General features: G+C 42.8%; 1 protein-coding gene across 2 annotated transcripts in view; it reads left to right on the top strand.

Annotated features, from left to right (window-relative positions):
- TMEM241 (transmembrane protein 241) overlaps window positions 1-19,983 on the top strand; it is a 104,517-nt gene that overhangs the window by 9,637 nt on the left and 74,897 nt on the right. For both annotated transcript variants that reach the window (XM_082667982.1, XM_082667983.1), the window contains exon 4: window positions 13,919-14,000. In XM_082667982.1, the coding sequence (XP_082524108.1) occupies window positions 13,919-14,000 (82 nt within the window). The remainder of the gene's footprint in view (window positions 1-13,918; window positions 14,001-19,983) is intronic.

The following is a 19,983-nucleotide window of genomic DNA, read 5'->3' as shown; positions in this document are numbered from 1 at the left end:
GTTAACATTGATGCAATACTATTATCTCATGTATAGACTGATTCACGTTTTGCCAGTTTTCTCAGTAACATTCTTTCTAGCCCTCTCCACAAAAATTTGATCCAGGGTCTGATTCAGATCACACATTGTTGTTATGATCCTATTAAGACCGCTTTTCAAATAGATTTGAAAGAAATGTCAAAGACAATGACATTTTTCAACCAAAATTGTAATCCCAATTGGCTGTTCAGTCCTGCCTCACCCAAATAAATCCTCATGATTCTTTGAGAACATCATGCCTTGCCTGAAATGATGCACAAAATGAAAAGAAAATGAAGTCAAGGTTTACATGAATAAGGTAAACAACCCAACTGAATGATCAGGCCAAACCATTTGCCTCGTGGTCCAAGTTATCTGTCCAACTTCTCCATGAATTGGATTAACTGCTTCGTTGCTAAGTCATCCCTTGGCCTGGCGCTCTGGAGAAGCTTTGAGAATAAGTCCAGTATAAATATTAATAATTTTGGCTTCTTCTGAAAATATTTAACTGGAGAGCAAAACACCGGTATGAAGAAGTTTGACAAGGGAGAGGCCCTGGGAACTGAGGTGTGGATTAATTTCCCTGACCCTATTACATCACAGTCCATATTCTGAAAGACTGTCACACACAAGACGCTTAACTAATCCAAAGGAGTAGTTCATGAAGTCATAATTTTACATTTCCATGGTAGAGCGTCCTCCACTTGATACAACCCCAAAATATAAAATTTGGGGATTCTATATGTGTTACTAAGCACAGGTCTTACTTTATACTCCATTGTTATGGTGGATAGTTCAAAGAGAATGGGTCTTCATTTAAACGAATAGGAGCCCTGAATTCACAAGGACTGTGGTAGTTCTAAGATTTAGTTCTAAGATTTAGTTAAATGATGAAGCATTTTGACTCCAAATAGTTGAATGTATTCCTCCACAGAAGCAAGAGATTGGACTAGAATCAGGGAATTGGCCGTCAGATTTTGCGCTGGGGTCCACCGGTGCTGATCAACATGGATCTTCCTCTTTTTTTTTTTTTTTTTTTTTTTTGCAGTACGCGGGCCTCTCACTGTTGTGGCCTCTCCCGTTGCGGAGCACAAGCTCCGGACGCCCAGGCTCAGCGGCCATGGCTCACGGGCCCAGCCGCTCCGTGGCATGTGGGATCTTCCCGGACCGGGACATGAACCTGTGTCCCCTGCATCGGCAGGCGGACTCTCAACCACTGCGCCACCAGGGAAGCCCCGGATCTTCCTCTTTTACAGTGTTCCTGACTATGATTATCTTATAATTTCTGATGTGAATTATTTACTTGTTCATAATGGTCATTTAAACATCACCTTAGGGAATTCCCTGGTGGTGCAGTGGTTGGGACTCCGTGCTTTCCCTGCCCAGGGCTTGGGTTCGATCCTGCTCGGGGAACTAGGATCCCACAGGCTGTGCGGTGCGGCCAAAAAAAAAAATTAAAATTAAATAAACATTACCTTAGTCATATTTCCTTAAAAGTGATGCCATTGTTCATACTCAAACATTTTTTTGTATGTAAAATATACATAACATAAATTTTACCATTTTTAAACATTTTTTAAGTGTACGATTCAGTGGCATTAAGTACATTCACAATGTTATGCAACCATTACCACCATCCATTTCCAGACCTTTTCACCATTCTAAACAGAAACTCTGTACCCATTAAACAATAGCTCCCCCTTTCTCCTTCCACCCCCACCCCAGGCCCCTGGTAAAGCTCTGTTCTACGTTGTCTCTATGAATTTACCTATTCTAGGTACCTCCTTTAAATGGAATCATACAGTATTTGTCCTTTTGTGACTGGTTTATTTCACTTGGCATAATGTCTGCAAGCTTCATCTATGTTGAAGCATGTGTGAGGATTTCCTTCCTTTTTAAGGCTGAATAATATTCCATTGTGTGTATAGAGCACATTTTGTTTATCCATTCATCCCTTGATGGAATTCTTCATATTTTTATTGCTTTTTTTGGAGGTGGGTAGAGGGGATGACTAGTAGGACTGGGTGAAGTCAAAGATTCTCAAGATGCTTTTCCTGGAAGAAGTGGTCCTTGACAGAGAAGGATCCGCTAGACACTGTTGTCCCTTTAACTTGCATGACGCTAGGCGCCACCCATCTCAGAAGAGCCATAATCATATCCCTTTTTGGTCCCCTTGCTAAATCTCCCGGAGACTTTTTCACCTCTATCCCCTGGACTTCCTTAGGTGGTTTCACAGCCACGCACACATGGTGTCAGCTCAGTTAAGCTTCTCGTCAGAGATTCTAGTGTCTTAGTTTGTAGTGGGTCTTGTGGTTAATAACTGCTGTCACAGCTCAGGATTTCCAGTTACGATGGGCCCTGGGCAAAGAGGTGTTAGCAGGTAGCAAGCAGCAAGGACCCAGCTCCAGTGCTCCTGTGTGTGCCCGGGCTGGGTTTGTGTTCGCTGTGGCTGCTGTTTCCTACTGGGCTTGGTTTTCCAGTGATGTCATCAGAGAACCAAAGCCCAGCTTTGCTGTGTGACTGTGTACTTGTGCAGAGATAGCAGAGGTTGGGCTCTACTAAAAATGGAAACAACAGCTGAAGGACCGTTTGGAGTCCCTGATGGCATGATAGAATGTCATCATGGAGTTATAGTGATGGGGCTGGAGGGTGGGCTCCAAATTGGTCCTTAATAGCATATGCCATAGAGAGCTCATTTAGACTGTCCTTGCAGCCTGGAGCACAGCAGCAGAATCCCAGATTCCCTTGCAAACAAGTCGCAGACCCTGGCACCGTGCTTCTTACATTGCTGTGTTTGTCAGCCTCTGGCCACATCATGTATTGACTCCACCCAGTGATCTGATGGAATCATTCTTCTCCCAGGACGTTTGCCTGGCAGCCAGTTGTTATCAGCGGGTGTTGGACGATGCCCTGGAAGCCTCTGTCTTGGGAAGGATAGCACTGGTTTTCAGTCACAAGCTTGTCATTATGTGGTGGCAACTGTTGTAGCCAAGACTTTGCAGAGCGTTGAAATGATTTTTCTAGCAGATGTTGGAAGTCCTGTGCTGAAAGCTTTTTGTATTTCTAAAACATGATCCTAAACGAACACTGTGACCTGTTTCAGCTGACTGGAAGCCTGGTAGCACAGTGAGACCGTGTCACTCTGTTAGATTCTAGAACCATCGCTGAGGACCGACTCGGGCATGATTTCATTGGAGATTTTAGATGCCATTTCCTGGCTCCTATATTACCAGGCTGCATGTTTAAATAAAAACATTTTGAAAGTAATCTTTAACCTACATGCCACTTTTTGTCCACTCTGCATATGAGAGTAAAATTTTGATTCTCAAGGTTTTCAAGTATGAGAAATTCTAAGTTAAAAAAACCTATGCTGGGCTTCCCTGGTGGCGCAGTGGTTGAGAGTCCGCCTGCCGATGCAGGGGACACGGGTTCGTGCCCCGGTCCGGGAAGATCCCACATGCCGCGGAGCGGCTGGGCCCGTGAGCCATGGCCGCTGAGCCTGCGCGTCCGGAGCCTGTGCTCCGCAACGGGAGAGGCCACAACAGTGAAAGGCCCGCGTACCACAAAAAAACAAAAAAAAAACAAAAAAAAAAACCTATGCCATAATACCTTTGTGACCAGAGATTTCTAATAGATGAAGACGCCCTCACACCATAATTTTACATTAAGAGTCTTTGCTGGGGAAGCATAACGAATATCTTTGTTAAAACCTCCAAATTAACTCAGCCTTCTCCCTAAAGAAATGAATAGTGAGACAATCAGGTCGAGATTGTACTTCTTTTTAATTATTGATTATTTATTGTTTTTTAAGTGAGCTAGCCCACCTTTATGAAAGCTACTGGTGGTTGGAATTTCCCAAATCATGTTGTAATGTATTGATATTTCATTTTGAGTGACTCTTATACCTTTCTAAAAAGTCATCTCTGCTCACAGAGGAAAGTTAGCACTTAAATTCATGTATTTTTGATATTCTTCCCAGTTGTTTTCTCTCCAGAGGAATGCTTTACATATATACATATGTTGAAATTCCTTTTTGGGGATAATACAGTGAACTTTCAAAACTTCCTCAGGAAACAAGTTTAGAGCCACGAAAAGGATAAAATATCAAATAAAAGCTGATTGGTGTTGGTGTGGTGATTGGGCTGGTACCTGGAGGGAGTCCAGGAGGCCAGCGATGGCAAAAGGACAGGAGTTTCTGAAGTATCAGCTTTATTGAAGTGTCATTTGCAAATAAAATTTTAAGATGTTTAAAGTGTACAATGTGGTGATTGACTATACGTATACATTGTGAAAGATTCTCACCATCTAGTTAATGAACACATCCAGCACCTCACATATTTATCTTTTTTTTTTTTTTTGCGGTACGTGGGCCTGTCACTGTTGTGGTCTCTCCCATTGCGGAGCACAGGCTCCAGATGCGCAGGCTTAGCAGCCATGACTCATGGGCCCAGCAGCTCCGCGGCATGTGGGATCTTCCCGGACCGGGGCACAAACCCGTGTCCCCTGCATCGGCAGGCGGACTCTCAACCACTGCACCACCAGGGAAGCCCTTTTTTTTTTTCTTTTCTTTTTTTTGGTGAGAACATTTAAGTTCTAGTCTCTTAGCAAATTTCAGTTATACAGTACAATGTGATCAACTGTAGTCAACGTGTTATACATTAGATCCTCATAGGATATGTTATTCATCATTCATGAGTAATCAATATACATTATTCATCTTGCAGCCGCAAGTTTGTGCACTTTTACCAAACTCTCCCTGTTCCCCTCACCCCCCAGTCCCTGACAATCACTTTTCTACTCTCTATTTCTCTAAGTTTGACTTTTTAAAAAAAGATTCCATGTAATAAGTGATGCCATGCAGTGTTTGTCTTTCTCGGGGTGGGATATTTTGACCTTTGACACCTGCAGGTCATGCCCACGCCACTCAGTGCATAGGAATCGGCTGAACTCACGATTTGTCATAGATACACCACGTGTGGAAGCCACTCTGAGTCCATATAACCCCTTCTGGCCTCTTAAGTCCATGGTGTGAAATGTAAACCTCCCCAGACTGAGATCAAAGGAGTTACGTCTTGCACATTAGCTTGGATTTGCAGTCCCTCATGGACTGTGCACGGGCAAGGTGCTTGTACTGGGTTTTCTTTCTTCCTCACATCTATTAGAGATGAGATATGTGCCTCTTCTATCCTGCCTCACTTATTATTCGGGGACCTGGGTGGCCTATATTTCTTTTTCTTTTTTGGACTATATTTCTTAGTACTGACTTCTCTGTTCTGTGCCATGCCTGCCATCTGTCTCCTAAGGCTCACTTAACTGCACATCCAGCCTTGGTCCTCCCAGGGGAGGGGTGAGGCGCCCAAGGGTACCACCACTCGAAAGTTCCAGACGTTGGGACCCAAGCTGCCTTATTCTAAATCAGGGGTCAGCAAACAAGAGCCAGAAAGTAAATGTTTTAGGCTTTGTGGGCCATGCAGTCTCTGTCACAACTACTCAAATCTGCTGTTGTAGCGGGAAAGCAGCCACGACAACGTAAACGGATGGGTGTGTCTTTGTGCCAATAAAATGCTATTTTCAGCAACAGGCAGCAGGCGGGATTTGGCCCGCGGGCCCTTGTTTGCTGCCTCCCGGCTCTAAGCTATCCTCTTTGAGAAACAGTGTCATCACAGGGTTCTTGGGTCCAAGTAATATTAGGGCTGGACAAGGGAGTGTGGCCCTCTGTGCGTCAGGGAGAGAGTAAGGAATGAAGGAGAAAGGTCTGAGAATAGGAGGAAGCAGCGAGAAAAGGGAGTAAGACACTTTGAGGACCATATTTACCAGGAATGGACCAAAAAGATGAAATTAGTTGTCTTCTATAAGTAGGAAGTTAATGTATGCAGAAGTCCTTTTGAATTGTAAAGCAAATACTGATTTTACAGTTATAAGGTGTGTTACTGTTTTAGGCAGTGTCAATCAATAGTCAACACATCAACTCTGGTATCTTGGTCAGGTGTTATTTTCATGTTTGGAAACTGCTTTGAGGTCACTAGGTGTCAGTATAATGCAGAGAACTTTTAAGACTCAAGGATCGCTCCAGGCTCCCATGAACAGATAAACTAAGTGTTTTCAGGGAGCAGATGTTCCCTCAATAATGCATGCTCTATTTGAAAAACAAATGATTTAATTTAATTAGCCTTCATCTCAATAACAACAGTTTTATGATTCATGCCAACAGACTATTGTTAGCTTCTTGTAAAATGCTTTATTCATCAGGGTTCTTAGGGACAGTAGAGCGTGCACAAGCAGAAAAGAAAAAGTACACGATGCAAACAAGATGCAGCATATGTGCTTATAACTCACGTAGGAATAATTGCGTATCACCACTATTTTCAAAGCAGACCCTGTCGCAAATAGTCCTTCAATAGAGTACAGCCTGCAGTCTTTCCCCCAAGGAGTTCCTGTAAGATCCCTCCTATACACACACACACACACACACACACACACACACACACACCCCTACCCCTGGCTCAGCCCTCACACCATGGAGACTCGAGATTCTGTCAGGACCTCCTCAGGATTTAATCCCATCTTGCCTCCTTTGATGGCACATAGAACAATGTAAGAATAAACCAGCACAGAAGGCCCAGATGGTGCCACCTTATGAATTAAAGGTGGAGAGGAGGTGCCTTAATAGATGTGCCTCGTTTGTTCCTAATGCGCAGGCTGTTGGGTGTCTCAGAATCATGCAGTGTTAGAGCTGCCAAAGAGCGTCTCAGTCAGCTCAGGCTGCTGTCACAAAAGACCACGGACTGGGTAGCTTAAACAGCAGACATTTATTTCTCACAGTTCTGGAGGCTGGGAAGTCCAAGATCAGGGTGCCAGTGTGGTTGGTTTCTGTTGAGGGTTTCTTGTGGGTTTACAGATGTCTGCTTTGTTCCTGTATCTTTACATGGTGGTAGTGTGTGTGTGTGGGAGAGAGAGAGGGGGAGAGAGAGAGAGAGAGATGGAGAAAGGAGGCATGCTCTCTTGTGTCTCTTCTTACAAGGGCACTAATCCCATCATGAGGGCTCCATCCTCATGACCTGATTACCTCCCAAGGGCCCCACCTCCAAATACTGTCATACTAGGGGTTAGGGTTTCAACATATGAATCTTGGGAGTACATAAACATGCAGATCATAGAAGAGAATGAGTCAGTATAACGTCTCTGGAAGGCAATTTTGTAACCAGTTACAAACTTTAACGTGTGTATCTTTGAACAGCAATTCCACTTCAGGAAATGTGTTCTGAATATTGTGAAAACATCATAAATATGAGCAGAGAATATATTCAAGGATAATCATTACTGTGTTAGAATAGTAAAAACCTAGGATAAGCTTAAATGTCAAGCAGTAGCCTGGTATTCAAGTATTAATAAATTGGGGATGACTTTTTTGACATGGAAAGATGTTAAGCAGGTTATAAAACAACCTGTGCAATTGGATCCCATTTTTGTTGAAATGTTCATATACGTGCATATGGATGCTGTTTGGAAGGAGATGTAACAAGGTATTAACAGTGGTTATCTTTGGGTAGTAGGACTGTAATTATAATGTTTTTCTTGATAATCTGTGTTTTCAAAATTTTCTAACATGGAAGGTACCACTTTTTAATAAGAAAAAGAGATAAATTATTATAGGAAACAAAATAACTGCCTCCATTTCAAGTTTCTAAATTCACGTCTGTTGAAGAAAAACATGTTTGTTTTTTAATGCAGTTGGTTTTTTGTTGTCACAGTTATAGGCTACAACATGATCGTTACAAATGTTTATTGAATTTGAAATTCTTAGGATTCTCGCATTGGGGCCATTTCAAACAGGCAGACGGCAGGATGTGGAACCTTTTGCTTGCATCCCTACCTTTGACAACTGAGTAGCTGTAAGCGCCAGCAATTCTGTTCAGGGCAAAGTCTCTGAAGCACTTGAGAAAAGCAGAGGAAGAAATGTGAATTAGAGTCATGACTGCAGTTTCCTGTTGTATCTTGCTGCTTTGTACCAAACTAGCAAGAGAAGGGAAAACTCTTTTTTTTAAGTTACAAAAATAATACATGGTGATTCATTCAGCAAGTATTTGAGTGCCTACTGTCTATGCCAGGTATTGTGTTAGGTGTAAGGGGTGCATAATGAACAAAACAGACAAAAATCCTTGCCCTCATAGAGCTACATTCTAATTGATGCAGACAGACAAGAAACAACTAAAAATGAAAGTGGATGATGTAATAGGTGTAGAGAAAAATAGAGCTGGGTAAGTGGATAATGTGTATGTGTGTGTGCCTGAGTATGGGCCAGTGGATGGGGGGGGTTGTTATTTTATATAGGGTGGATAAGAAGGACTCATGGATAAGAAGCTGTGACAAAGCGAGAGAGAGGCATGGACATATATACACTACCAAACGTAAGGTAGATAGCTAGTGGGAAGCAGCCGCATAGCACAGGGAGATCAGCTTGGTGCTTTGTGACTGCCTGGAGGGGTGGGATAGGGAGGGTGGGAGGGAGCCGCAAGAGGGAGGAGATATGGGAACCTATGTATAAGTATAACTGATTCACTTTGTTATAAAGCAGGAACTAACACACCATTGTAAAGCAATTATACTCCAATAAAGATGTAAAAAAAAAAAAAGATGACTTTTGAGCAGAGATTTGAATACGTGAAGGAGTGAACCATGCAGGTATCCGGAGGGGGAGGGCTCCAGGCTGAAGAATGTTTGATGATCAACAATGAGGTCAAAAGCAGTTTTATTCCACTTGTAAATGGAAACATCACTGTAGATATCTTTAAATACCTCAACAACGATAATAATAAATAATAAAGTATAGTCAAGTAGTACATATGTAGCCTCCGAAAGATACCAATTTATATCCCACAGCAGTATATGAAGGCATTAATTTTATGACCCCCTGTATAAGATACCATCTTTTAAAAATTGCTAGTTTCTTGGGCAAAACTTGATATATCATTGTTTTATTTTAAAGTTCTTTTTAGTATTAGGGCGGTTGAATAACTTTTCACATGTTTATTGGCCATTTGTGTTTCTTGTGTGTGTGTGTATGTGTATGAGAGAGAGACGCACACGTACACATACACAGACAGACAGGAAAAGGAGAGAGAAAATTACCTATTTCTGTCCTTTGAATGTTTTTCTTTTGGGGAGTTGTTTTTTTTCTTATTGATTTGTAAACACTCATTATACATCAAGGATATTAAACTCCAACCTGTTTTATATGTTGCCAGTGTTTTTCCTGGTTTGCTAATCATCTTTTCATTTTCTTTATGGTGTTTTGGCCATCTTATGGCCATCTTAGGTGGATCTGTCAGTCTTTCCTAGTGGCATCTGAACTTGGAGTTATGTGTGGAAAAGCCAGAAGGAGAACATTTATTGAGTGTTGTTTTCAATGTGCCACGTGCTACCTCAATGCTGCGTATTCATTCTTTTAGCTAATTGTCTCAATAGCCTTCTGAGCATTATTATCGCCATTTTATAAATGTAAAACGGAGCTCTCACTGCAAACTAGCTTTAGAGTTGGGATATAAATCAACTAGCTTTAGAGTTGGATACAAATCTTCTAAATAGGAAGGTTTGCCTGACCACATTCTTTCTACTACACAGAGCCTCCTGCTCTACACTTGTGCATCCTTCCTACTCCCACCTCTAGATAACCTAGATGACCCCTAGATGATCCCAGCCCTAGATGCCCTGACCTAGAAGAAAGGGCACAGCCCAGGGACATGTGTGAAGTGTGTCCATCCCTTAGAGCTGTTGGTTAAAGTTTTCAGCTAACTGCTGGAACATTCCTTGGGAGTGAAGAGAGCTAATTATAATTTCCAAAGATTTGAGCAACCATGTGAATAAGATTATACTCTCCAGTGCCCAGAACCAGGTACAGTTTCCATCACTTATTGCTGTATCTCCTGAGGAAAGAATCCTCAGTTTTAGCAGACCTACCTAGGATGTAAAAGTTAGTTGCCTTTCTTTCTGAAGAAAGGATTTTAAAGAAATGCTTCAAGAGATGGCAAAAACACAAAGAAGCACCGCCTTTGTAGCTGGTACTCACCTTGTTTCCACACTGCCTGGAAGAGTATGGAAAATTCAGTCATCATGAATTTTATCTGCCCCGGTAGCTGTTGAAAGGTCTGACCCCTCCATGTTGTAAGATCACACTTACAGTCGTGGAAACCTCTGGAAGCCAGAGGTCCAAATTCTAATTCCTGGAGCAGCCTGTGTATATTTTTTCTGGTTGAAGTTCTTCCTTTCTTTTTTTTTTAACAACAAAAAGAAACTTATGCTTTATTGAGAGAAAAATTCTACTCTAGTAGTAAGATATAGAGGAAAATTTAGTCAGACCTTGTGCTATGCTCTGTACTTACAGTACTTACAGAGATGGAAATTTTTTTTTTTTTTTGGCTTAAAATAACACAGATTTGTTATCTTACAGTTCTGGAATTCAGAAGTCCAAAATGGTTTCACTGGGATAAAAAGTCTTTGGCTGTAAAGAATTTGTTACAATTAGGAAATTTTTCCTGCATTTTTTATGTTACAAAACTTTGCAGTACATCTTAAGTTTTCAAAGGTCCCAATTCCTTTTCAGAAATTTTTCCCCAGAAAATTTATATTTATACATATCTTCTAATTTTGCCTAAACTTTCGTTTTGAAGTTATTTCTTTGTATTTTAGGGCGGAGGGGTTAAAATACAAGAGGTTCCCTAGCGCTGTTTTATTTCCCTCACGTCCAGATACCCTGACGTCTCCTGAAGTATGTATGAGAGTAGGCGGGAGTTTTCTTTGTTTAGGAGTGGGTGGGGCACGCATGTCTGGGGCCTCACTGGCCTTCCATTCTGAAGTGTCGGGCTTGCCACAGCTGGGCCAGCCGCTATTCGCCCCGCACACGCCTTCCTTCCTTCGTCATCATGCTCCCCACAGTACATGCTCTGGGCTTCCTTCTAGGGCACAGCATGTCATGGGACTTGGCCCTTAATGTCTAATGGGAAAGCCTTTTCCTAGAAGAGTAGCAATTGGTCGGTATTAGCTTGGCCCTTTAGGATGGAGGCTGGCATTTCCATTCTTTGTTCACCTTTTGGTTGGAAGTACAGATGTCTGTGATGGCAGCAGGACTAGTAATAGCAGAATATTTCTCAGATAACCAGCTGCTTGAGCTGCTACCAGGGCAAAATCATGTTGTGTTTGCAACTTATTTATTTATATATCATTGTCTCACATTAGATTATTATGAGATCCTTGAGGGTAAAGTATGAGAGGCGGTTAAAAGCAAGGTTTTAAGTCAGACAGGCCTGAATTCAAATTGTGGCTTTGCCATTACCAGCTTTTCTGACCATAGACAAATTACTTAAACTCTTTGTGCCTCGGTTTCCTCATCTGCACAGTGGGGGTAATAATGATAATAATAATGATACTTTCCTCGTGAGATTGTTGTGCAGATTTTATTATTTTTTTTTATTTATCTATTTTTAGATAAATATTTTTTGGCCACGCTGCACAGCTTGCAGGATCTCAGTTCCCCCACCAGGGATTGAACCCAGGCCACAGCAGTGAAAGCCTGGAATCCTAACCACTAGGCAACCGGGGAACTCCCACAGATTTTAAAAAGATTACAGTGTAGAAAACATTTAGCACAGTGCCTGGTTTGCAGCAAGGGCTCAAAAAATGTCATTGGTGATGCTGCTGTTTTTTTTTTGTGGTTTGTTTGTTTTTTAAATTTGTTTTTGGCTGCTTTGGGTCTTTGTTGCTGCGAGCGGGCTTTCTCTAGTTGCGGAGAGCGGGGACTACTCTTCGTTGTGGTGCGAGGGCTTCTCGTTGTGATGCATGGGCTTCTCATTGTGGTGGCTTCTCTTGTTGTGGAGCACCGGCTCTAGGTGTGCGGGCTTCAGTAGTTGTGGCACGTGGGCTTCAGTAGTTGTGGCTCGTGGGCTCTAGCGCGCAGGCTCAGTAGTTGTGGTGCACAGGTTTAGTTGCTCCGTGGCATGTGGGATCTTCCCGGACCAGGGCTTGAACTCATGTCCCCTGCATTGGCAGGTGGATTCTTAACCACTGTGCCACCAGGGAAGTCCCTGATGCTGCTGTTAATATTAACTCTGGCGCTCTGAGCACCTTGCAAGTTGCTGTGAGTTTGGCTGAATGACTATATACAGGAAGTAGGGTTCGAAGACCTTATCTGAGACTAGAAACGTTTTCATGCCCTGTTCCCTGGGAAGTTGTACAAAAGCAGGTCTGATGATAGAGTGCCTGCCCATGTTAATAAAATTAACAAAGAACACTTCTTGAACAGGCTCCATCCCAGGACAGCAGTTCATTGAGTTACTTGGGATTATTATGTTGTATCCTGCTGGAATGTCTCCATTAATTTATATTTATTTTAGAATAACTCTGGGAACTTGAATTAGTGAACCAAATGCATTTGTAACTGATGAGGGAAGCAAATTGCACCCTCAGTGATGTGTACTCTATGGAAAGACTGGGATTTTGCTTTGTAAAACTTTATTTCAACATAACTATACTTACAGAAATACACTCATATTGGTTATTAGAATGCAATTTAACTTATCCTACACAATTTGGACCAAAAAACTTGGTACATGGTTTGCTTTAAAAAAGAAAGAAAAAGTATTTGCAATCTGGTTTATTTTTCATCTATTACAAATGTGTATAAAAGATCCACCATCAAATGCTGCTAAAGCAAACAGCATGAACCTTGAGAAATTAAACTTTGGTTTGTCTCTGAGAAATAACATGTATTGCACTGTAAAAGTTTATAAAATTGGTGCAACAAAACATTGTTGTAATGTTTCAATGCCAGTTCACAAAGTTCAATAACTAATGGATGTTGATGATGAGGGTGGGGAGAGCCTATATGTACGTATGAAAATATAAAAGCTCTCCGATCTAGTTAATATTGCATGCAGATCACAAGTTTACTCAAACCAAGATTCAGATAATTTCTTAAATCTGAGTTAACACTACCGGTCCAGTTCATCTGCTGTCAACAAGGAAACTGCACAGTAGCTGTTCTTCTGATTCGTGCAAAAAAGAAAATGAAGTTTTTTCCCCCAGGTTTTCAGTGTAGAACTGAAACTACAGGAATGGTATTCTGAGGAGAGCAAGATTCTAAACTGTGTTGAAAAAGCGGTTCTTGGGACTGGCTGTCCAGTGGTTAGGACTCCATGCTTTCACTGCCAGGGGCCCGAGTTTGGTCCCCCTGGTCAGGGAACTAAGATCCTGCAAGCCACGCAGTGTGGCCAAAAAAAAGAAAAAAACAGAAGAAAAAGAAAAAGCAGTTCTTGGTGTGGCCACAACGGAATCAGAGAAATGTGCCCTTGAGAAGTCCTTGGCGATTCCCTGAACTGGCATCCCAGGTAAACGCTTGAGGCTCAGCAATTGGCCACCCAGCTCAAGTTCAGGCGCTCTTTTCAATTCCATCCTTTCACACTGTGGTTCCTTTTGTTGTGGTTCCCTGGAGCTGTTTGGTACCTTGCCTAGGTAAATAGCCTTTAAAAATTTTTTAAAATAATTTGGCATGTATTCAAAGCCTCTGGCTACTTAAATTCCAAAGAATAACATTCACTGCTCCTTTTAAAAAAAATCAGATCTGTTCTTTCTCCCAACCTACAGGAAACCTTTTCCATCTCCAGCTCGTCTGTGCCCGACTGTGGGATCAGTAACGCCACATCGTTGGCTGAGTGATGGACTGTAGGCAGGATGGCTTGGTCAGCTTCCGTCCCTCTCGATGATACAGAGCAAATCATGCTTCACAAGTCACCTGGGGATGTTTAGACAACCATGAGTGCTGTATTTGGTGTATGGGAGTGTCAGACCTTCCAGCGAGGTCTTTTGGACATAAAGTGACAGAAATCTATGGCCTCTTTCCCTTTTACAGATCTGATGTTTTGACATGGCTTCCTGCTTCAGTGCTGTTTGTGGGTATCATCTATGCTGGTTCCAGAGCACTGTCCAGACTGGTAAGTGTTAGAGGCTTTGGGGGGGACAGTCCCTTTCCCTTCTTCCCCTTTGCCTTTAACTTGTTGCGCCTTGGATCAATCGGGGGCAAAGCAACAGCTTTAATGATGGCACAGTAGATTGAAGAACAAGTCTTGGGGCTGAGGCCAATGTGGAGTGGCCCCACTCCCTGAATTGAAGGTAACCAGATAACAGGGAAGGACTGACTTGTTTTACAAGATGGAGAGCTGCAGATGGAGACGCAGGAAGCCGGAGTAGTGATATCTGTGGAGCCTGCTCTGCGTGGATACACCCCGTCCTTGGGAGCAGGGAGGGTGGGCTCGGTCTGCTCCTTGCTTCCGGGGACCGTGACCCTGCCCATCAATAACACGGCCTGGGCGGGCTGGGCTTAGTCGTGGGTTCGCATGCTTGGCACGGAATTGATGCCCCGTACACAGGGACACTAGTGACACAAGTGTTCATTCTGTCCTCCCACCCAGACCCCAGGACTGAGCTCCTCAAAGGAGGGTACTGTGAGGAACAGACTTCTTCCAGCTATGTTATATATGATATGGAACTCCAAAAATTTAGTTATTTTGCCACCAAAGGAGAATCCATAAATATCAGCATTGACCAGAGTCTCAGAACGTGGCTTAAAACTCAGGAACTTTTTGTTTTCATATAGTTAAGGTTTTGTTTTGTTTTTTTAATTGGGGTATAGTTGCTTTACAATGTTGTATTACTTTCTGCTGTACAACGAAGTGAATCAGCTATATGTATACATATATCCTCTCCCTCTTAGACCTCCCTCTCACCCCACCCCCCATCTCACCCACCTAGGTCACCACAGAGCACCAAACTGATCTCCCTGTGCTCTACAGCAGATTCCCACTAGCTAGCTATTTTACACACGGTAGTGTTTATATGTCAATCCCAATCTCCCTATTCATCCCACTTCCCCCTCCCCCACCGAGTCCACATGTCCATTCTCTACATCTGCATCTCTATTCCTGCCCTGCAGATAGGTTCATCTGTACCATTTTTCTAGATTCCACATATACGCGTTAATACACGATGTTTGTTTTTCCCTTTCTGATTTACTTCAATCCGTATGACAGACTCTAGGTCCAGCCAAGTCTCTGCAAATGACCCAATTTCGTTCCTTTTTATGGCTGAGTAATATTCCATTGTATATATGTACCACATCTTCTTTATCCATTTGTCTGTCGATGGACATTTGGGTTGTTTCCATGTCCTGGCTATTGTAAATAGAGCTGCAATGAACATTGGGGTGCATGTATCTTTTTGAATTATGGTTTTCTCAGGGTATATGCCCAGTAGTGGGATTGCTGGGTCATATGGTAGTTCTATTTTTAGTTTTTTAAGGAACCTCCATACTGTTCTCCATAGTGGCTGTATCAATTTACATTCCCATCAGTAGTGCAAGAGGGTTCCCTTTTCTCCACACCCTCTCCAGCATTTATGGTTTGTAGATTTTTTGATGATGGCCATTCCGACTGGTATGAGGTGATACCTCATTGTAGTTTTGATTTGCATTTCTCTAATGATTAGTGATGTTGAGCATCTTTTCATGTGTTTGTTGGCCATCTGTGTGTCTTTTTTGGAGAAACGTCTATTTAGGTCTTCAGGAATGGTTTTGTACTCTAATTGCTGTTTTTAATCTATCAGAAAATGATTGTATTCTAATGTTTGAAAACATGAGAAATTTTCAAACGATTCAGTCTTTTAATGTAAAGTTTGTTGTTATGTTGGCCCCTTAGGCCTCAGATATGAAAACAGTAAAAACAAAATGTGCCTCTCTGGATAATAATAGTATTGTTAGGACAACTCCAAAGCTGCAAAGTAGTGGCTGAGAATTAACTGCGATAATTTCTAAATTAAATCGATAATTTCTAAATTAAATCATCATTTTCCTTTCATGATTCATAAGCTTGAGTAGATGGGATGATGTGTGTGATGGGGGAGAAAATAGCCTGGGTGACCTAAGAAGTGAGACACAGAACACGTTGGTGCTGAGCCCAGAACAGGGGGCCAGGCTGGCTCTCAGCTGCCGCTCCTGATGCTGTCAGGCTCCTCCAAGTCCATGACCTCTCTTTACGGCCTCTGGCCTGCAGGGGGAGCTTCCTCTTCTATAGCAGAGTATAGGATTTGACTGGAAAACAAAAAACAATCTTTCGTTGTACAAAAGTTTTTGAAATTTTTTGTAGGCTCTGGATAGTTATGGATGCCAGAGTTTTGAAGTTTGAATAACTAAGGTGTTGTGCTAATAATGATAATAACTTTTTGTTTGTATAGTGCTTTTGTTTGTTTGTTTGTTTTTTTGTTTTTTGCGGTACGCGGGCCTCTCCCGTTGCGAAGCACAGGCTCCGGATGCGCAGGCTTAGCGGCCATGGCTCACGGGCCCAGCCGCTCCGCAGCATGTGGGATCTTCCCGGACCGGGGCACGAACCCGTGTCCCCTGCATCAGCAGGTGGACTCTCAACCACTGAGCCACCAGGGAAGCCCTGTTTAGTGCTTTTTCATGTGTTCTCCAGAGTGATTTCCTTTGTATCTTTTCATGTGAGTCTCACAGTCACCTGATATGTGAGGCAGAGGTTAATAACCTGGCAGAGGAAAACACGTAGGTGTGGGAAGTCTCGGTAAGCTGACTCTAGTCCCAGGTAGTGGCAGCTCTTCTGACTCCCCACCTTTTGCCTTTTCAGATTTGTCTCTTTAGGATCAAGGTATATGGATTTTAGAATGAGCCCAGGGTATAGTAGACATGCATAAACTTGAGACTCTTGGTTGCAAGTGTTAGAAAGCTCACCAACTGGTCTAAGTAAAGGGAAATCTCCTGGTTCACATTAATGAAAAGTCATAGTGTAGAAACTGCTTCAGGCATGGCTTGACCCAGAGGTTCCAATGACCTACTCAGAATCCAGCTTCTGTCTCTCTTTCAGTTCTGCTCTCTGTCTTTGCTTCATTTCACAGCCAGGCTCTCGCCTCATGGATGTTGTTGACTTCAGGCTGACATCCTCACAATTTTAAGTCTAATGGAAAGACTGTCTTCCTTGTAGCTTTGTATGAGTCTCGCAATTCACTCTGATTGCATCAGTCAGGACCACTGCCCATCCCAGGTCTAAAAGCTGGATGGACTTACATTGATTGACCAGTCCTGGATCATGACTTTTCTAAACCATTCACTGTGACTGGAGAGACTCAGAGCACTGGTCATACAGGATCCCCAGCTGGACCCACAGACTGAGAAAGGGTGAGGCAGATGCTTTATATTGGAGTGCTTTACCAAGGAAGGGATAAGGAGGCTAGGTGGCAAAAAAACCCTCAAAAGTCCATTGTAAATGTCAATCTAGTACGTCTCAGGCAGATGGAGATTTCTGTAACCTGGAACAATGCTTCTCAGAGTGTGGTCCACAGAAGGTGATAGCCTGTGAGCTCTTTGTTACCTGTCCGTAAGGAGATTGTGCCAGAATGAGCATCACGCTTGGCACTAAACACGCTGATTAGTTTGAGCTGACATTTTTTTTTCATAGCAGGACTTTTTGAGGAAGGAAGCAGTGCACTGACTTATATTCTGTGCGAGGTCCTTATCTTTTGGAGGGACCGCATTGGAGTGCCCCTGGCCTAGAGCACAGACTTCTCTCATTGGCAGAAGGAAGCTGCTGCGATTCAAACTCTGAGCAAAGGGAAACAACCCCAAACCAAATATATCCAGTTAGAGTGGGAGGAGGACAGAAAGGAGACACTTATTATTGTTTTTTTTAGTGAAATAACTCAACCCAGCATCTGTTCTTTGTTTTCTGAGTTTTTTGTTTTTACGTAGTTGCTTAAAAATTTAGAGTGGATGAAACACGAGGCACTCGTACAGCTTGTGTTAGATGGAAAACCCGTGTCAGTGTACTGGTGCCAGGCTGGCAGTTTCATGAATCCACGAGGACCTGGGGGAAACATGCTCAGTTAAAATCCGTGGGTGTGTTGTTATGCAAAACACTTAGGAAGTTGCTGTGCTCCATAAAGGCCTCCTTCATCTGACAAGACTTTGGAGCTATCCTTCTGATGTGCAACTCCTGAGAGTAAGCTGATGTAACTCTTCAAAGGCGAGGTGGGGACAGTTCTTTATTGATTTTTCTACCTGGAACTCACAACCGAATGATAGAATTAAGGGAAGGAGATTATTCTTGTGGCTCTCCATTCAGCAAATATTTATTGGGGAATCTACTTCTGGGGGCTTAATGAGGAAGAAGACCTGCTTCCTGACCTTGAAGAACTTCCAGGGGAATCCGTGAGAGACACACAACTCACCGTGGGAACAGGCATCGTGAATAGTCAGTGTTATATATGTGTGCCGGGCACTTCGTACTGTTAACCCTCATGACATATGAAGTTGGACTTAATTACTCCCATTTACAGTTCAGGAAACTGAGATGCAAATTATTTGACCAAGGTCACCAACTAGTAAATGTTAAAGCGGAGATGCAAACTCAAGCCTGTCCGACGATGGTGGTTCATCTGCAACGCTTACCCTCTTTCCTCCCTAAATCACAATAAGCAAAGGAGATGAGCCCATCAGGATGGAGCTGGGAGGAGGGGAGAGGAGCCATGTGGCTGTCCTCCCTTCTACAGGGGCTAATTTAGCTCTGCTTCGCCAGCGTTCCTGCCCTGAATAAGGTCACAGTGATGAGGGCTGATGGCATGAATGTCAGTCTTTGGAGGGACAGGACAACGTCAACCAGTCGTTATTACTCTTATTGTAATTTCCCTGCCGCAGCCCTTCTCAGCTGGACAGGATTGCCTCAAAGCCTGTGCTGGTGAGTGTTTAGAACAGATGTGCAGATTCTCACACTCAGGAGCTTCAGGGAGAAGCCATCCCAGTGCTGGTGATCTGGGTGCTCAAACCATGCTCTTTTCTTGCTTAGGGTCAGCAGTTGGAAGACTCTGCAAATCTAAACTGAGGCATCTCGACAGGACTGGCCTTGGTTTCCTACCCAGCACTTTGATCTTGAGCCTTCCCTAACTGCTTGTCAGGGTTTCTGTCTTTACTCAACACAATGGAATAGAGATTGGCCGGGGGTGTCGGTGAGGAAACACACGTGGATAATCAGACTCGCGTGGAGTGAAATCACTCAGTTAAGCAAACTGGAGCCTGTGGGTTCCCTCCCGCTTGGTTTGGCTCCAGTATCACGTAAGGGATCTTGGATCCACAGGGAAAAGGATGTAAATGTTGATCTTTCAGTAGAATGGAGACCCTTCCCCTAAGGTTCCCTGTCACTGTGGTTAGAGGCAGTTCTCTTTCACATGGTTTTCTCATCAGAGGTGATCAGAGTCCGACTGCAAGGATTACTTAAGATGTGGGTGCAGTGGCAAAATAATAACCCCCTCCTCTGCATTTTAGTTATGTTCCTGCCCCATGTAAAGATGTTTTCCATAACCCTTATAAAATGACTTATTAAAACTGGGCTCCAAGCGGAAAACTTCATGACACTGGACTTAGCAGTGATTTATTGGCTGTAACAGCAAGACACGTGCAACAAAAGAAAAAAATAGGCAAATTGGACTTCATCAAAATGAACAACTTCGGTGTATCAAAGCACGCTGTCAACAGAGTAAAATGGCAATTCACAGAATGGGAGAAAATATTTGAAAATCATCTATCTGATAAGGGATTAATATCCAGAACACATAGAAAACTCCTAAAATTCAACAACAAAAACCAAACAACCTGATTGAAAACTGGGCAAAGGACTTGAATAGACATTTCTCCAAAGAAGATATGCAAATGGCCACTGAGCCCATGATGAGGTACTCAACATCATTACGCATTAGGGAAATACAAATCAAAATCATGAGATACCACTTCGTGCCCATTAGAATGACTGTTATCAAAAAAACAGAAAATAACAAGTGTTGGTGAGGGTGTGGAGAAATTGGAACTCTTGTGTGCTGCTTTTGGGAATGCAAAAATGGTACAGCTGCAATGAAAAACAGTAT

The sequence above is a fragment of the Grampus griseus genome (genome assembly GCF_964374135.1).
Source record: "Grampus griseus genome assembly, chromosome: 12".
NCBI lineage: Eukaryota > Metazoa > Chordata > Mammalia > Artiodactyla > Delphinidae > Grampus > Grampus griseus.
Note: the sequence above shows the minus strand (reverse complement) of the source record. Positions and strands in the feature narration are given on the sequence as shown.